The sequence below is a fragment of the Phyllopteryx taeniolatus genome, chromosome 11 (genome assembly GCF_024500385.1).
Source record: "Phyllopteryx taeniolatus isolate TA_2022b chromosome 11, UOR_Ptae_1.2, whole genome shotgun sequence".
In the NCBI taxonomy this organism is placed as follows: domain Eukaryota; kingdom Metazoa; phylum Chordata; class Actinopteri; order Syngnathiformes; family Syngnathidae; genus Phyllopteryx; species Phyllopteryx taeniolatus.
The window spans coordinates 14,105,403-14,125,336 of NC_084512.1; the positions used below are offsets into that span (position 1 = coordinate 14,105,403).

Here is a 19,934-nt window from a genome sequence, read left to right on the forward strand (position 1 = left end):
TCCACTCTTATAACCAGAGGCAGCTTATTTCGTCACCAAGTAGTTTAAATAGACAGGATTCCTTTCCCTTTTTCAGTTTGTCTCATCACCACTACCACCTCCTCCTTTGCTCCCTTCTCTTCCCAGCGGGATGCGCAAGTCGCCCCAAGTGAGCCCCAGAAGGCTTTCGGACATCAGCCCTCAACTCAGACAGCTCAAGTATCTTGTGGTGGACGAGGCCATCAAAGAAGACCTTAAGTTTTCCCGCTCAGTTGAGGACATCAACAGCGCATCCATAGAGGAGCGAATATTGCGCATCACCGGATACTATGGCTACCAGCCTTGGAGTGCCAGCTACAAGGGTGAGTCCAGTAGTGTTGGAACATTGCATGTGCACGGGGTGGTTGACATCTGGCATTGGAGAACCATGAAGTCGTTTTGGGATATTGAGAAGTCAGGGAGCTGAGTTTACAGATGTAGTTAAACCTCTTTGAGCATGTTTGTTGTGAGTGGAGCAAGAAGGCGGAGAAATATTTACAGTGAACCCCTGGTTACTGTGAGGGATCAGTACCAGATCCACCCACAATTGGTGAAAATTAGGGGTGGAGAAAAAATTATTAGTAATCAGCAGTAGAACATGTGTTGGTTTTACCAGGAACACTAGTTTCTGACCAAAAGTGGTGAAAATGAGCTTATTCTGAAAAGAAATGCCTAGCACAAGAGTCACTTTGACGCTAATATTTCTTTTTGCTTTTGTGACACCTCAAACTATAAAACAACAAAAGCAAGACTGAGAAAGGGCTTTTGATGGTAAAATGCTAAAGAGATATACAGTACAACTAAGAAACGTGCCATGAGGGATGGTGAATTGGTGTATGGAATGATCTTTCACATTCACATTTAAAATATATAACGGAGGTCAGTCAGTTCATAGTAGCAGCATACAAACATACATACAGTACATGTCAGAGTTGTAAACATGTTTACATGGTACCTTTATTAGCATGAGGAACCTCACTCCATTGACTTTTCACCAATTTGCATTGTACAAACCTTCGTATCCGTAGGTAGACACTGCATTGCAGTCTGTTTTTGTTGTTGTTGTTAGGAATAATCCTGCATGAAACTTCCCTCTAACCCATTTAGGCAGCAAGCAAGTAAGTCATTTACTTAATAAATTAAGTGACTCAATACTTTTGTTCAAATATTGTATGTTGACTGAATCCCACAGTTGTAGTTGCAATATAGAACAATTGGATAGTATTCATATCAAATCCATTGATGCAACTCATCCTTTAATTTTTTTTTTTTAAATCATCATAGTTGCTCAAGGTGGGTCCAAATAGCAGAGTGTTTGCTTCAGTGAAGCTTTAGGCATCAGACAGTTGAAACGTTGCTTTGAGCAGTTGGTTCTTTGAATCCTGAATTCTTTTTTTTTTTTTTTAAACAGCTTTTATCTTTGCTCTTTTTTAATCTCTGCATCACTTCAAGAGATTTGCATCAGTTTGGTGTGGGGGGGTCTTGGCACTTAACCCCTTTGGGTCTGGCTAGTTGTGGTTGATAAAAGAACATCTTGCTTACTCTGTGGCAACATCACAGCGAAACACAGTTTAGCCTTCCACCTTGTTGTTTGTTATCACTGCCCTCATGTTAGTACGCTTATTAGGATTTGGCTTGCAATGTCCATCCATCCATTTTCTGAGCCACTTCTCCTCAATAGGGTCGCGGGCGTGCTGGAGCCTATCCCAGCTGTCATCGGGCAGGAGGCGGGGTACACCCTGAACTGGTTGCCAGCCAATTGCAGGGCACATAGAAACAAACAACCATTCGCACTCACAGTCATGCCTACGGGCAATTTAGAGTCTCCAATTCATGCATGTTTTGGGGATGTGGGAGGAAACCGGAGTGCCCGGAGAAAACCCACGCAGGCACGGGGAGAACATGCAAACTCCACACAGGCGGGGTGCCGGGGATTGAACCCGGGTCCTCAGAACTGTGAGGCTGACGCTCTAACCAGTCGTCCACCGTGCCGCGGCTTGCAATGTTTTAACTCTAATTGGTGCTGTTGTGTGTAAGACACGGGACACTAAAATATTTATATATTGGCCTCTTTAACATTCACAAGGCTAATCAGAAAACATCTACAATACCATACACATATCACGGTATATCTCCTTCTTTACGCCAGTAAGAGAGCAACAATATACTCGATAGTAATTTTCTTTCGGCGGCACGTTGACCGACTGGTTAGATCGTCTGCCTCACAGTTCTGTGGACCGGGGTTCAATCCCCGGCCCGCCTGTGTGGAGTTTGCATGTTCTCCCCGTGCCTGCGTGGGTTTTCTCCGGGCACTCTGGTTTCCTCCCACATCCCAAACACATGTATGGTAGGTTAATTGAAGTCTCTAAATTGCCCCTAGATGTGAATGTGAGTGCGAATGGTTGTTTGTTTCTATGTATGCCCTGCGATTGGCTGGCAACCAGTTCAGAGTGCACCCCGCCTCGTGCCCGATGATAGCTGGGATAGGCTCCAGCACGCCCTAGTGAGGATAGGCGGCTCAGTAAATGGATGGATGGATAGTAATTTTCTTTCCAAGAATTGCTTCATGGTACACTGAGAATATCAACTCATTGACTGCTTTAGAGGTCCACAATATTGGTGGACCAAAAAGGTTACCTCATGTGTTGTGTTTGCCTTGTGTCTCTGTTTTTGTGTACTATCTGAGCAAACATGTACTTTAAGACACACATCGGCTTCCTTGTTCTTGTCTTGCTTCCGACTGTGTCATTGTCAGTTAACAAATGCATACGTACCGCTGCCTATTTGTATTCATCACAATGGCATAAAAGCAAATTAAATTTGGGGACGCCTGGGAGCAAAAAAATTTATTAAAAAAGACTGCAATTTCTGTTACTTTTCTTATTGCAATTTTAAACATGATTTAATAGTCTTTTTAAAGAAGGGGTGGAGGCACGTGGAGAACATGCAAACTCCACACAGGCGGGGCTAGAATTTGAACCCAGAACTCAGAACTGTGAGGCAGATGTGCTAACCAGTGGTTCACCCCAAAAGGTGCTATTGACCTGAAAAATTTCACCAGATGTTGGGAACAACCCGAGTAATCCATACAAAGAAAGTAGAAAAAATAAGATCAGAAATTAAGTTGTGTGGAAAAATGCAAAATGACACAGGGAAAAAGTATTGAACACATGATGAAAGGGAGGTTAAAGAGGCATGGAAAGCCAACACAACACCTAAAATCTACCAATAATCAAACAGCAATCCAGCCCCTTGTCAGTGCAAATTAATATCAGCTGGTTGTTCAGTCCTAATTGATGGCCTACAAAAAGGTTTCATTGCCAAGGTGTAAGTCATGACACATCTCATGATGGGTAAGAGCAGAGAGCTGTCTCAAGACCATCAAAAACTGATTGTTGAAAAACATAACGATGGCATTCGTTACGGGTGCATATTTAAGCTTCTGAACGATCCAGTAAGCACGGTTGGGGCCATAATACGTAAGTGGAAAGCCAATCATAGCACCATAAATTGCCTCGATCAGGTGCTCCTCGCAAGATTTCTGACGGAGGAGTGCAAAGAATAATCAGAAGAGTTGTCCAAGAGACCTGTGGAGAGCTTCAAACAGACCTGGAATTAGCAGTTACTGTTGTCACAAGGAAAACATGAGTATTGTACTCTGCCGCCATGGGCTGTATGCACCCTCAATATGCAAGACACCATTGCTAAAAAAAAAAGCATGTCAAAGCTTGTTTAAAATTTGCTGAACAACATTTGGACAAGCCAGTTATATATTGGAGAATATAGTCTGGTCAGATTAGAGCAAAATTTTACTGTTTGGATGCCATAATGCACACCACGTTTGGAGGAGAAATGGCACTGCACATCACCCTAAAAATACCATACCAACAGTGAAGTTCAGAGGTGGGAACATAATAGTGTTGGGGTGGTTTTCAGAAAATGGTACTGGTAAACTTCACATTATTGGAGGAAGGATGAATGGGGAAATGTACATTCTTGACAAAAATCTGCTGCTGACTACGAGCATAATGAAAATGAAACGAGGGTGGTCATTTCAGCAGTATAATGATCCAAAACATACTGCCGAGGAAACTCGCAATTGGTTTCAAAGAACAAAAATAAAGCTGCTAGAATCCATCCATCCATCCATTCTCTACCGCTTATCCGGGTCGGGTCGCGGGGGCAGTAGCTTCAGCAGGGACGCCCAGACTTCCCTCTCCCCAGCCACTTCATCCAGCTCTTCCGGGGGGATCCTGAGGCGTTCCCAGGCCAGCCGAAGGATGTAGTCTCTCCAGCGTCTCCTGGGTCGTCCACGGGGTCTCCTCCCGGTGGGACATGCCCGGAACACCTCACTAGGGAGGCGTCCGGGAGGCATCCGAATCAGATGCCCCAGCCACCTCATCTGGCTCCTCTCAATGCGGAGGAGCAGCGGCTCTACTCTGAGATCCTCCCGGATGACCGAGCTTCTCACCCTATCTCTAAGGGAGAGCCCGGACACCCTGCGGAGGAAACTCATTTCGGCCGCTTGTATCCGGGATCTTGTTCTTTCGGTCACGACCCACAGCTCATGACCATAGGTGAGGGTAGGAACGAAGATCGACCGGTAAATTGAGAGCTTCGCCTTTCGGCTTAGCTCTTTCTTTACCACAACGGACCGATACAAAGTCCGCATCACTGCAGACGCTGCACCGATCCGCCTGTCGATCTCCCGTTCCATTCTTCCCTCACTCGTGAACAAGACCCCAAGATACTTGAATTCCTCCACTTGGGGCAGGATCTCATCCCCGACCTGGAGATGGCATGCCACCCTTTCCCGACTGAGGACCATGGTCTCAGATTTGGAGGTGCTGATTCTCATCCCAGCCGCTTCACACTCGGCTGTGAACTGCTCCAATGAGAGTTGGAGGTCACGGCTTGATGTAGCTAACAGAACCACATCATCTGCAAAAAGCAGAGATGCAATACTGAGGCCACCAAACCGGACCCCCTCTACGCCTCGGCTGCGCCTAGAAATTCTGTCCATAAAAGTTATGAACAGAATCGGCGACAAAGGGCAGCCTTGGCGGAGTCCAACCCTCACTGGGAACGAGTCCGACTTACTGCCGGATATGCGGACCAAACTCTGACTCCGGTCGTACAGGGACCGAACAGCCCGTATCAGGGGGTTCGGTACCCCATACTCCCGAAGCACTCTCCACAGGACTCCCCGAGGAACACGGTCGAACGCCTTCTCCAAGTCCACAAAACACATGTAGACTGGTTGGGCGAACTCCCATGCACCCTCGAGGACTAGAATGGCCCAGCCAATCACCTGACTTGAATCCAATCGAAAATCTATGGAAAGAACTGAAACTCAAGGTCCATTCAAGAAGCCCACGGAACCATGACGGTTTGAAGACTGCTTGTGTGGAGGAATGGGCCAAAATCACACCAGAGCAATGCATGCAGTCTGATCTTACTTGTTCTACTTTCTTTGTATGTATGGATTACTTGGGTTGTTTCCAACATCTGCTGAAATTTTCAGGTCAATAGCACCTTTGGAAGTATATTTAGTGAGGAAAATGGTGACGTGTTAAATACTTTCAGCCGCTGTATGTGGAACAGCTACTAACACTGCTGCTTTAAAAGGGAACATCTCCTTTGGTCTCGATAGGCTGTAGTCGAAGTCATTTATCACACAATTACAACAGTTGTGTGGAAAAGACGGAATATTAACAGTAATATTATTTCTTTCTTTCATACTGTGTGTCCTTAGGAGGAGGATAACAATAACCTGGATTCCTGTCATATAGCTATTACTAATAGCATTGGTCGTCATATGTATTGCTGTTGGCTGATGTCTTTGTTTTTTTTTTTGTTTTTTTTTTAATTCCATCACTTTTTAATGTTCACAGTCAGATCCAACAACTAAACAATCAAAAGGGAACCATGAAAATTTTACTTCTCACATGCTACAACACACATGGACGCACACACTGAAAATGAGAGACAATTGGGAGACAGTTTGGAAAGCAATTTGAACAATGTGGGTGGTACATCTGAGCAATTTCATTAACCGCCAACCTATTGGAGTGAACTGACTAAACAGAGAAAAAGTCATGTCCAGTGACTACCCACTTAGTGTTGTTCAATGAACGAGAGTTCATGAACTAGTTCATATTTTGTATGAACGTGAACTGAACTCAGTTTATTTCTGCCCGATGAACGTAATTGAGAATGCGCTCATTCCGGCGTCAAAGAACGGTTTTCAAATGAAATTTTCATTCGAGAGTGCCAGGTTTTGTTCGGGACCTTCAGGACAAACCCGTCTGAACACACTATATATGAGCCTTTATTTGTCGGCGGATAAACACTGTATTTGGCAACCGATTTAGTGCGGCCACGGCCGCCATTCATGGCAGACACGTGAGTGTCTGAGTTGCGTTCAGGGAAATAGCCCGTCAGCAACATATTGAGAAAAAACAAAAAAGAACTATGAAATAGTTCATTTTGGAACAGTGAACTGAACTTTGAACCAATTCATGTAGAAAATGAACTTTACCTACACTGTGCACACTCACACAATGCTGCTCATTATTCAAAGTGCTGTTGAGTCACTTTCCCTCAAGCAGAAAGGCATATCCAAACTCTTTGTGACTCACTTTATAGTCCCTATCTACAGTATGAGAGTTTGGTTTAGACAGAAATGCAGCCAAAGCTGAATTAACAGGTTCTTATTTCGTCAACAAATACTCACGTTGACGCATTAGACAGCAAAACACCTCCGCTCTGTTTTCTGTTTGTCTCTGTGGTTTGATGTCAAAGAAAAGGTAATTGACAAAATGGTGCTCCTGTTTTGCTTCCCCAAAAAATATTTTTGTTAAATCAAACAACTCAGAAAGATCACGTCAGCTTTGACATAAATAGACCAAAACGGCACAAGAAGGTTTTCAATTACAGAAGCTCCACTGTCCGCAGAATTAACTTGCCTGTGTGGCATTATCATTAATTCGGAGCAGAGAAAACATTGCTGTAAATCATCAAGCGACAAATGAATATCATGATGCAATTTCAGGTTCTGTTAATATTGTTAGTAAAACAAATGTTTATCTCCAACTACTGGGGATGTCCGCTGTGAGGCAGGGACGTTTAATTTCACATGATTTATGTCTTCTGGATGTCTCCTGCTGATCCTTTATTTACACTTGATTCAGAGAGTTCTAAACCCTTGAAACGAAAATAGCTTTTCGCAGAGATCAAACTTGGTATGTTTTGTGTATGCTAATGCTTGGTGACATTTGCATTAGAAATGTGTAGCAGAGGTATATCAGATTTGAATGAAAATTGACTCGATGGAATAGGCTGTTCTTGTTGCCATGGTAGCAGATTACACACACAACCGAAAAAATAATGGGGTTGTCTTCCAAAAACCTGCAGTCTCAGCCTCATTTTCTATGTACAGTATGCATGTTGAAAACCCTCGAAGCCACGCTGCAGCTTCCCATGACTCTAAATAAGATATGCCGTATGGAAAACCAATGAACGGTTTCGTCCTTATTGCGTCAAGGTGTCCACTGAGAAGTGAAACATCCATCCATCCATCCATCCATTTTCTGAGCCGTTTTTCTTCACTAGGGTCGCGGGCGTGCCAGAGCCTATCCCAGCTATCACATACAAACAAACAGCCATTCGCACTCACATTCACACCTACGGGTAATTTAGAGTTTTCAATTAACCTACCATGCATGCTTTTGGGATGTGGATGGAAACCTGGAGGAAACCCATGCAGGCACGGGGAGAACATGCAAACTCCACACAGGCGGGGCCGGGGATTGAACCTGGGTCCTCAGAACTGTGAGGCAGACGCTCTAACCAGTCATCCACCGTGCCGCAGAAGTGAAACAGTTTTTATAATCCAGTATAACAAACATAGCCCCCTCTTATGTTGAGGTTGACGAGGCATTCAATGAGGTTGGCTTCTAATTTCAACTCAGCGTTTGGTCTCGATGAGACGTAGAGTGCAGGACCAGGTTGAAGAGTTTAGATGATCATTTTAACCTGAGAGTGACAGCCCTGACAAGGCAGACTGACAATTGGAATGTCCTTGTAATTCAGCCAGCTAGAGAAAGTAGTTGTGTGGATATGTTCTGTTGAGGATTTAGTAGAAATTTGTGCATTGTGTTTAAAATTGGACTGTCTTCAAACCACATGATCACCAGTGAGAATGTGCAAACCCTCACATCCACCCATCCATCCATTTTCTGAGCCGCTTATCCTCACAATGGTCGCGGGAGTGCTGGAGCCTATCCCAGCTATCATCAGGCAGGAGGCGGGGTACACCCTGATCTGGTTGCCAGCCAATTGCAAGGCACACATAAACAGACAACCATTAGCACTCACATTCACACCTGCGGGCAATTTAGAGTCTTCATTTAACCTACCGTGCATATTTTTGGGATGTGGGAGGAAACCGCAGCGCCCGGAGAAAACCCACGCATGCACGGGGGGAACATGCAAACTCCACACAGGCGGGGCCGGGGACTGAACCCCAGTCCTCAGAACTGTGAGGCTCTAACCAGTCGGCTACCGTGCTGCTCAAACCCTCACGGTGATGTGAAAAAAGTTGTGCTGTATTTTGGCACAAAACAGTGAACAGTTGGTACTGTCTTTCTTTCCTCAATATGTTTAATATTTTGTATATTTAGTTAAAGAAGTGATTTAAATTTACGCAATGCTTTATAGTTCATTTTTTGGAGTACAGTGTTCCACAGCATATTTGAAAATTCAACTAGTCACATTTTTTCTGCTCTTTCTGAAAGGCCTGAAAATGCCACAAAATGGCGCCAAAGCCCTGTCTAAAGTAGGGCTTTGGTGCCATCTTGTGGCATCTTGGTGCAGAGGAACACTGTTGAAGTGTGGGGAGGAGCTTCTGTCAGACAGAAAAGCAGTGCTCTGGTGCCTCCTTGTGACAGCAAACACTAACTGATGGATTTTTGCTACTTGCAGCAGGGCTCAGTCCCGATTTACTGTACTTTACTGTGGGTGTGTATGTGCCCTGCGATTGGCTGGCGAACAGTACGGGGTGTACCCCGCCTCTCGCCCGAAGATAGGTGGGATGGGCTCCAGCACGCCCACGGCCCTAATGAGGATAAGCGGTGCAGAAAATGGATGGATCGATGTGGCTAGCATGTCTATTTTATTTTATTGGTCTACGATGGGGAAATTATAAACTCTGCCTAGTGGCCTGGAAATCAGTGCAGTAGTTTATTTACACAGCTGCATACTTCCGCAAACCAGACTACAAACATATTTCTACAAGTACATCATATTTAGCTTTCAAAATTCTACTAACTTCTCATTCTATGGATGCACTCATTAAATATTTATTCATGAAAAATAATCATCACTATGATGTCCGATGTTCCCTCTTCTCACACTTTTTCTTTGTTGTCATCCGCAGTCTGTACCCTCAGTGCAGGGTTGTGGAAATGCATCCTGGGAAATACTGTCAATCAAAAGCTGAAACAGAAGGAAAAGAGGCATTTAAGAGTAAAAATATTTTGGCCAGAAAAACATCACAGAAAAGTCTGTGTAAGTTATTTGTTGCCGTTGAGTGAAGAATTTTAAGTGGCATAGAGAAAGATTGATACAATGAGTACATAAAACAACAATTTTATGCTATATTTCCCCAGTGATGTGAACCTGTCACGGTGTGCATTCGGCTGGAAGAAAAAGCTCTTCATGCATAGTGGAGAAAAAGTTGCAGGCTGGTGCTCACTCACATCATCCTCATGAACAGCGTCGCCATGACAGCATGTTCATGCGTCCATGTTCACACTGTTCTGCTCTAAACAGGAAATAAGAGAATTACAAAAGCACTGCCATCAATGTATTTTTCTCTGGGCCTCTGTATTTCTGCATGCGTATTTGAAACACTATTTCATGTTGTAGTGCTAATTTGCAGAATATACAGAACATGCCATACCCAAAGGTTTTGCACATCATTGCATATTTAATATTACGTAGATGCAAATGGAATTGGAGGTTCTGGATCATCTACACATGCAGTCCTTTTTTTCTTAAACTTGGGGGTATTCGTGCAATTTGTGGTTGTGGATGTGAGGTTTTCATGGTTGCAGACTGGAACCGTTTAGCAGCAAATGAGTAAAAGAAATACAGTACCAACCTTCAGTTTTGAGGATATGGGTGGTATTCCTAGCCCATCTTACATACTGTATACAATACAGCAACAGGCCACAAAATTGTGCCTGCTTGCACAGTGTAAGGAGATGACAATTTGTCCCTTTAAAAGGATGATAATACTCAATTTCTATTGACACAATCAGAAGTATTAACTGAACAATATGTTCTTTCGTGATTGTGGTTGAGCGTTCGTTTTACAGTTACGTGTAGAATTGCACTGCATCATACTTAGAGCTGTTTCTAATATTTTGGTTACATCATTAAACAACATAAGATCATTCACATATTACACTAATATTAGACAGCTCTCTGTATAATGCAGTACAATTTTAAACCAGTGCATACTACACTTGTATGTATATACATACACATAGCATACAGGTATTGTTAATGAATACCTCTCTGACAGTGTCAATCATTATTATTGTCTTATCTTCATTGTTATTTTCTAAAGTATGGCTTTTATATTAATTTTAAATAGCATAAAATACTAAGTTATGTCTGTTTTTCCAGATTGAAATCTCTATTTTAAGAATACTGTATTCCTCCAAATAGGGGCACATCGTTGTTTACTCAACTGAAATTGGGGAGAGGATTCTCAGAAATATATTAAACAATATTTCTGGTAGGCTATATTAAAATGTACAACTATGATGGAGAAATGCAATGAAATGTTGGTTGCGTAGCTATTTGGAATGCACACAACATTGCTAAGTGATCACATGTCACAAGTCTCGCGGGAATGCTAATCAACATGAATGACGCTGACTCCACATAACGTAGGATCACCTGCAATATTGTGCAAGTACCTTATATTTACAACATATTGTAAGGCTCCACACTTGAATTCTTCTGATAAGACTGTTTCGATGCCTTCGCAGATGTGGATTTTTTGCTTTGCATCCAAGTCAATGACAGCGTTTATAGTAATTGAGATAAAAGCTTTTTTTCTTCTTATTGGGGAGAGGAAGGCCTCTATAATGGAGTATTTATTTATTTATTTAGAAATTTTACGTTGAATACTGTGTAACTGTATGTGTGTGTGGGCGGCACGGTGGCCGACTGGTTAGAGCGTCAGCCTCACAGTTCTGAGGACCTGGGTTCAATCCCCGGCCCCGCCTGTGTGGAGTTTGCATGTTCTCCCCGTGCCTGCGTGGGTTTTCTCCGGGCACTCCGGTTTCCTCCCACATCCCAAAAACATGCATGAATTGGAGACTCTAAATTGCCCGTAGGCATGACTGTGAGTACGAATGGTTGTTTGTTCCTATGTGCCCTGCGATTGGCTGGCAACCAGTTCAGGGTGTACCCCGCCTCCTGCCCGATGACAGCTGGGATAGGCTCCAGCACGCCCGCGACCCTAGTGAGGAGAAGCGGCTCAGAAAATGGATGGATGGATGGATGTATGTGTGTGTGTACTGTATAACATACAGTAGCTGTTGCCATGTTCTTTAGACATAATGAGAATGAAACAACAATGCCTGTGCTGGTTGTAGCTAAGTAGTGCACACCAATTGCTTCAGTTACATAAAGATGCTATTAAGCAACAATCAACAGAACTGAGAGAATTATTGACGATCAATTAAGCGACCCGCTGATTATTATGCCCATTGCAATGGACTTAATAATAATTTGAAGTGGAAAAGCACCTTTTTATGTTGTTTTTTACGGGTTGCAGTATACTGTTGAGGCAACGCCATGTCCGTAAATAAAGTCATGCTTAGAATACTCCATAAATGGACATTTTGTCCATCTCTGGTACACTCAAAGCTGCCCGTGTTACATAAAATCACATGCATAATACAGAGCAATGCATAGATAATCACACACCTGTTCATGCTCAGTGCAAATCAGCTTTATGACTTTAAAATACACTGGCCTATATTTCATCTTGGGAGTGGAGAGCTGCTGTACAGGGGAGATTTTGTGGTGACTCATGTTACCAGAGGCTGACAGTAAATAAATGGTGACTAATTCACATTTGTTTTAGACCTGATGCTTTGTCCTGTGGTGTAAATGGATGACAAAAACAATAGCATAAAATATTCCATCGGGAAAAGGTTGCCTTGTGATGTTCATGCCAGTGGGTGATTCAGCGTACTGTAGAGATTTATTGTATGCAGTGATTCCCAACCAGGGTGCATGGGAATGTATGTACTGTATGTATGTATTATGCTGTGACAGATCAAAAGGGTTGCCATGAGAAATTGTCTAATTTCATTTAATTTGTCCAAAAATTTCATTTTATAATTACTTACAAATATATATTTGTTCATCACACTATGCCAGCGACATATCGTGACATGCAGAACAGTTAAATGACCTTCTATTAGATGTCAGATGGTACAATAAACCTGTGCAGCCACCTTTTGCTATTTATACAACAGAATAAGTCCTGGCTTCCTGGCGGTATGAATATCTGCATTCTGTTCAATTAAAGGCCTAGATTTCACACCGAGTAAACAATTTGTGAGTAAATTGAGACAAAATCATTTTTAGCTCAGTCTTCAGACCTTTTGTGACATTTATGTTTGTATCTAGTAGTTGTGTGACATCTTTGAACTGTGCATTGGCTTGACATTAGGAGAATAGCATCTATGTCATTGCCACGGCAACCCAGCGCACCATCTTCACCAGTCTAATATTGGTGGACCAGCCTGGACACTCTCAAATTGTTTTAGCACTAGCATCCAAGCTAATGCTACAACTCAAAATGATATAGCCTACAGTAAAATGATCAAAGAATGTTTTTCAAAGGATGATGTAACTCAAACACACTGCTGGTAGTTCTTATAGAATATACTGGATGTGTATTTATATAGTAGAGTGAGGCTACCCAGCTAATCCGATTTATTTATTTATTTATTTTGGCAGTTAATTGGATTTCGTTTAGAATCAGAAAAAACTTATCTGTACTTTTTGGTCTCCATTTGGTTGCAGCTACTGTATACACGCTGCAGTCTATTGAGTGGTCCATGGAGAACAATAAGATTATTGACGTGTTTTTTCTGCGTCCCAGTTCCATCAAACTAATGTTTTCTTGTCATAAACAAGACATGCCAAGAAAGACAAATTGGTGGCTGTCCTCCATTGTTGTCATTTGTTTACTGTGTGACCCTTTTTTTTTTTTAGGCAACTCTGCAACACACCCCAGGGTGAAAACTCAAACCAGATTGGGATTTACTGTTCCAAACATTACTGTGTTGAGCTGAAGGAGCATGATTTCATGAATGTGCTGACAGGAGCAAAACGACAGCACTGACAGATGTCTGGTGTGTTGTGAGTGTCATTGTTAGCAGTGACAGTGTGACCAGTCATCCTTTGGGATCCAGGAGATGTGCACAAGCGTATCTGATTTTCTCGTTCCTCAGGGCATGGAGAAGTCTATAAAAAAGTGAACAAAAGAAGAGTTCAATTTCATTTCAATTCTAATCGCTTTGAAGTATTAGTGTAGTATGTTACAAATTGAAGTTGTTACAAAAGAAAATGTTCTTCAAACTTTGATGGATTATTGTCATACACCCTTTTCTTTTAACAACAATATGCAACGCTCCGGGTACTCTGGCTTCCTCCCATATTCCAAAAACATGTTAAGTTCATTGAAGACTAAGACTGTCCGTAGGTGTGAATGGTTGTCTATATTTACTGTATATAAATAGTCCAGAATGTATCCAGAATGCCTCTTGCCCAGAGTCAGCTGGGCTAGGTGCCATCTTGCCTTACCCATGATCCTAATGAAGGTAAGCGGTACAGAAAATGGATGACTGGATGGGATAATCTCTGAATGTTCTGAATTCCTGTTTTGATGCCAGTGTTGTGTTGAAGAAAGAAAACAAAAAAAAAGAAACACAAAAAAAGCTAATCGCGGGCTAAAAGCTAGGTTGCCACAGTTAGAGGAACGAGTTCGCACATGGGTGCTTGAACAATGTGGCTTGTCAACAGTGCAGTTGCGTCTCCACGCCCAGGTAGTTGCCAAGGCGATGAATATAAATTACTTTGCAGGAGAACCTTCTTGGTGTTACCGCTTCATGCAACGCTATCGCCTCTTTATCAGAGCAAGGACAACGATGTCCCAAAAACTGCCAGCAGACTTCCAAGCCGAGGTCGACAGTTTCCGTGAGTTCTTTGAAAAGCATGTAAATGAGCACAACGTGACACCGGATCATATTATTGACACGGACGAGGTCCCCCTCACGTTTGACATTCCCATGGGCCGAAGTGTCGCAGAGAAAGGGCAAAAGAATGTGAATATAGTAACAACAGGTCATGAGAAATCACACTTCACAGTGGTGCTGGCATGTTGTGGAGATGGATCAAAATTGCCGCCAATGGTCATTTTCAAACGAAAAACCATGCCAAAAATCCAATCCACCTCAGTTGCAGTCGTCGTGAATGAGAAAGGGTGGATGGATGAGCCAGAAAGTCTTGGCCCTCTTCAGGCTGCTGACTGGTCCTTAACCCTCGGCCTACCTAACAGCTACGTAGTCCCACTGCTTATTTGGTGTTGAGAAAACACTGTCCCAACTCTGTCTGTTGTGACTGCTCACTTCATGCTTACGGGTTGCTTTGAGGAAAAACAACAACACTGCGTCTGAAAAGTATTGGTCGATTCATGGATCGAACGCCTGTTTTGCCGTTGTGCAAAAAGTACTGAAATATTGAACAATTGGACATGTTAGAGAATTTCAAATAAAGTTCACCTCACGGTTATTGTGCATTTTAGGTTCATCCTGCAAATTCACCTGAAAGCTGAATATCCCTAACCTTTTGTGCATAACTGGGATATTGGACATTTAATACGTGACTTACTGTGGGGTTGACAAGTCTACATTGTCTTTGAAAACTGAAACTAATACTCCATCAGAGCATTAACAGTCCACCAATCGATGGAACATTCACTTTCTCACAAACACATGCATGCACACACGCACGCACGCACACGCACGCACACGCACGGCTTTTTGAAGAGAGTCCAAAGCAACTGCTGCTGTCGTAGTTGGAGTGTTCGGCCGAGAGGTGATCAGAAGGCAGCTTGATGGGTGTTGAAAGCGACCCACTGAACACTTCAAAGACACAAGCCAACAGCTCGGGAGCTTAATGATTCCATGATTATGCAGAAAATTAACCTCTTCATCCTTTCTATCATTTGTGAGAAACTATTCCCTCTCCATAGTGGGAAAGAATTGTCGGTGATGCTTCTTCAATGTTGTTTGAACTGACTCAAATGATTTACTACAAAAGGAAAGTCCCATTTGTCTGCCAGCCTTTAACAAAAGTACTGTACAAGGATTGATATAGAGTGGGCCTAATTTGGTTGTAGAGTCTCAGGTGCATTACTCTTAATTTTCTAGTCACAATTGAACATATGATGATCACATTTGTTTGAATTAGGTCCTTGGCAAGGTGACTATCTTAACTTCCTCCTTGAGATTCTGTTCTTTTGGGAAAAGAGAGTGAAGTGTGTTAAATCCTATTCCGGGACTTGGACTTTGTTAGTGTTCTGGTCAGTTGTGTTTTTTCAAGTACAGAGATGTTTACGAAGTCAACATGGTAGCATGACGTTGTTTCTCTCTGTGACGCTTTCAAGCTTTTCAGGATCAAATGCCATCTAGCGGGGGGTCATAAAAAACTCCCCCACCATGCCGGAGGGTGAAATAATACGTTGAAGAAAGAAAGGCATTTTGTGCAAAAAAATGAAATGTGTATTCCATTTTCCTGTTCATTCTAAAATTAGCCTCAGCATAACCTGCGATGCTCTACTACCTAGCAGTGACTTTGTGTGTGTCACATAGAGACACCCTCATTGACATTCAGTTATTTTGGATTATTTGTTTCACCTTTTATCCAGATGAGGCCATTGAGAAAACGTTCTCATTTGCAATGCTGACCTGGCTGAAGACAGCAGAGTAAAACAAAGTAATAATAATGTACATGCATAAAACAGAGAAAATACATTTGAGAGTCACTAATTATTATAATTAAACTAATAAATGTTCTATTTTTCAGGCACATGAGCACAGTATGTCTGTGTAAGGGCTATATGGGTTTTTTCCGGGTACTCCGGCTTCCTGCCATAAAAAATATTATTTTGACAAGGGGCTCCTTTGGCCTTTAACATTTCTCTAACGCTGTTCTTGAACAACCCATCTCAAATGGAAGTAGGCCTTTCCGTTTGTGAGAATGGGAGCCATGATTAGTCTGAAAATAATAGAACAAGGGAGTTATGCACATTAAAAGAACCACTATGTGTTTGTTTCAATATGTCTGCTCTTCCATACTATGGTTGGCTGGTGCCGCCCTTGCCCAAAGTTAGCTGCGATAGGGTCCACCACACCCACGTTGCTAATGAAAAACGGGAACATGGACGGGTTTCTGTTGAGCTGCACTTTATAACCTAGCAGAGGCAGGGGCACTGGGCCACGAGCACACTCACACACACACACATACTCTTTGGCCTGCCTTTGATGTGCCCCTTTTGATGCTTCATGTATCTTTTCACACCACTTATTGCATTGGGCGTTATCTATCTGAGCATATATTGCTTATCCATCCATCCATCCATCCATTTATGAATGGCTTATCCTCACTAGGGTCGCAGGTGCTGGAGCCTATCCTATCCTAGCTGACTCTGAGCGAGAGGCGGGGTACACCCTGAACTGATCGCCAGACAATCGCAGGGCACATTTAAACAAACAACCATTCACAGTCACATACACACCGACGGACAATTTAGAGTCTTCAGTTAACCTACCTTGCATGTTTTTGGAATGTGGGAGGAAACCAGAGTACCCGGAGAAAACCCACGCAGCCACGGGGAGAACATGCAAACGCCACAGTATAATTATTTATTACTTTGGGAAATTTAAGTAGATTCTATTACAGAACTTTACTCATGAGTATTGTTTTGTTTTGCTGTGCCATATTTTCTCTTCGTGAGATTTTCATGACAATGTTTCCTTACCTGGTTAATTCAATGTTATACAATTGTTCTCCTAAATAGTTTTGTACAATATAATGAAACGCGTAAATTTTTGTTAGTGCTATAGTTGGTTATATCTGTTACATTTTGATAATGGGTTTAAGCATTCCTTTCTTTTAAATCAATGTGTATGTAAAGTGGCACTAAGCAGTTTTGTTACTAAGTGCTGAAAAAACAAGCAAAGTGCTGAAAACATATGCAAAGACTTAGAACAATATAGTGCTGAATTGTTGAGATATAGTTTAAGCATCATTTTCACCATTTGAATTCGGCTAAACACAGCGTCGTGACGTCACTGGGCTGGGGCGTATACTTGCTAGCACGACTTCCCTCCCCCACTATATAAGGACAAAGTGATGTCGTTTCGTTTGGCTATGCTGCTCAGTTGTGAGTTAGCTGTGCTTAGCGTCCATAACAAGACCCATTTAACACTCCAGCATGCAGTTAGCAAGACAACGATGGCCACACCCCGAAAATGCGTCTTCGCTGGATGCCTCCATTTACAGAACAGCTCGGTGATGTCATTTGAGCACCCAAAAAATTAGGAAATAAAAAATCGATTGATTGACATTTTGAAGACACACGCGGATGGCGAGCTGAAGATCAACAACACCGGCCGACTCTGCCGTGCGCATTTTACAACGGATAGTTTTGTAAACTTTCACCAGAGACAACCTGGTTTCCTAGTGAATGGAGCAGTGCCGACTGTCTGACTACCTGGGCTTCCTCCTACCGTCCCGCTGTCGTCAGGTGCCGTGTTCGGCTGTGAGATTACGTCACCAACAACGAGGGTAAATTGACTTGTGTGCAAATGTTTATGATTATAGTCCACAATAACCGTTCAATCTGGGAGTTGAGCCTCCTAATGTGATTTTACATCGTATAATCTATCACCCGCTCAGTATGTTTGATTCCTTTTGGTGCATCCATTCAATACGCCCACAGCGCATGAGAGCTGAGAGGTGCCCCTTATAATTAAAGTTTTAAAACCTGATTTTATACAGTATACTTAGCGATTTTTTTATTTTATTTTATTCCTTCAAATTTGGCAGGCTTGTTAACATTATTCTTGTCTGTGGTGTGTCGAACTTAAATGACATTTCTTTGGGCCTGTTTAGTGCCACTTTAATGTTTGAGCATGGTTGGCCTTTTTGTTGGAAGTTCCTCCTGAGCACTGTCCCCCCCGCCCACCCCAACTCCATAAATTGTTCCGCCGCCTCTGTAATCTAGTAGTCTTTGTGTCCAGCAGGGTTTATAAAAAGTCTATTGTATTTCTGTGGGTCCACGTGCATACCTGTCATCTCTGTCCCACTTTTTGCTTCACTTCTGACCGACTTTCATCCATTTCCCAAGCAAACATGAATGAAGGTATATGTGTGACAGCATTGCTCTCTGCCGGCGGAAAGGAGACAAATGCATTTGTTTATGAGTTGAATTGTGGTTCGACAGCAGAGGGCGCTAGTGGCATTTTTTTTAAGCTTGGCAATTGTATGCAGGAGAGGGTTTGAATGTCATGATTATGTTGACATTTTGACCAGTGCACTCGCAGGCCACATGCATGAAGATGTTTCTTTCTTTGCAAGGGGAATTTGCTACACAGCTTAATGTTTCTAGACTGGTGCATTAGTCACACTCATGTGACATATTTGTACACTGTTACTGCGGTTCACATATTTTATAACAAATCCGTTATCCTGTAACTCCAAATAGAGAGGCAGGATGATGCCGATGGGAAGCTGCTTCCTCTCGAAAAGTGAATTTAATGGAGCTGCTTCAGCCTCTTATTAACATGTGGAGTGCGACTGCAAGAGCTGTCATCAAGTATTACATCTTGACACCATTTAAATAGACGCCTCTGGACTTCATTCGAAGTGGGTGCACTTAAGAGAAGTCTCACATTACTTTGAAAGGCAGCAGTCTGTATGAGAGTGTGAGATTAAACTTTTCTTCTGGATGCGATACAGAAAAACCCCCAAAGCCGTACACTCCGTCCCATGATGTTGGTTGTCTTCCAAGTTGTCATTTATAATTTCGAAACAATTTTCTCATAGCAAATAATAAAGTGAATTAATTCATTCCAGGACCAGTTAGTCAGAAGAAGGGTACTACAAATTCCAATGCATCAATGTCATACTGTATATCATACTGTATGTACTGTATAAGTCTCCCAATGACTCAAATGAATGCCTGTCAGATATCAAATCACATTGGGTGGAATTGATGACACAGAGGGTAATTTTCATTTTTAAAATATTTATGAATAAAGAAAAAAATGGGCTGCTTCAAAAAGGGCACTTCATTCATCCAGGGCAAAAGGGCAGGTGCTTGAGCACTACTTGGGCTGTATGTGTGCATGTGTCTGTCGCCAGGGCGCATACAGACAAATAACTATTCCCACTTACCATCAATGGGCAATTTAGTCTTCAATAAACCGACCATGTTTATGGAATGAATCCATATGCAAGAGTGCCTGAGACAAGTTTCGAACCAAGAACCTCTTGACTGTGAGGCAGATGTGCTAACCACTCCTCCCTATGCTGTCCGCATGCAATACATCACATTATTTACAAATTAGCATCCCATATAATTCATATGAAATACTATATGTAGCACATTCTTTAGTTTTCCCTCTGCAAACATCGTTTTAAGGTGCTGCCATTTCTTTTTATGTATCTCACACATGCACACATAATCAAATGTACATTTTCAAGTTTATATTGAGGTCTTTCCCATACATCAAAATGTAGATGTTAATGTA

The 19,934-nt window shown here is 42.4% G+C and overlaps 1 protein-coding gene across 3 annotated transcripts in view; it reads left to right on the forward strand.

Annotated features, from left to right (window-relative positions):
* The window catches only part of slc35f3b (solute carrier family 35 member F3b), a 52,020-nt gene that overhangs the window by 1,060 nt on the left and 31,026 nt on the right, over positions 1-19,934 (forward strand). For all 3 annotated transcript variants that reach the window (XM_061789504.1, XM_061789505.1, XM_061789506.1), the window contains exon 2: positions 127-341. In XM_061789504.1, the coding sequence (XP_061645488.1) occupies positions 127-341 (215 nt within the window). The remainder of the gene's footprint in view (positions 1-126; positions 342-19,934) is intronic.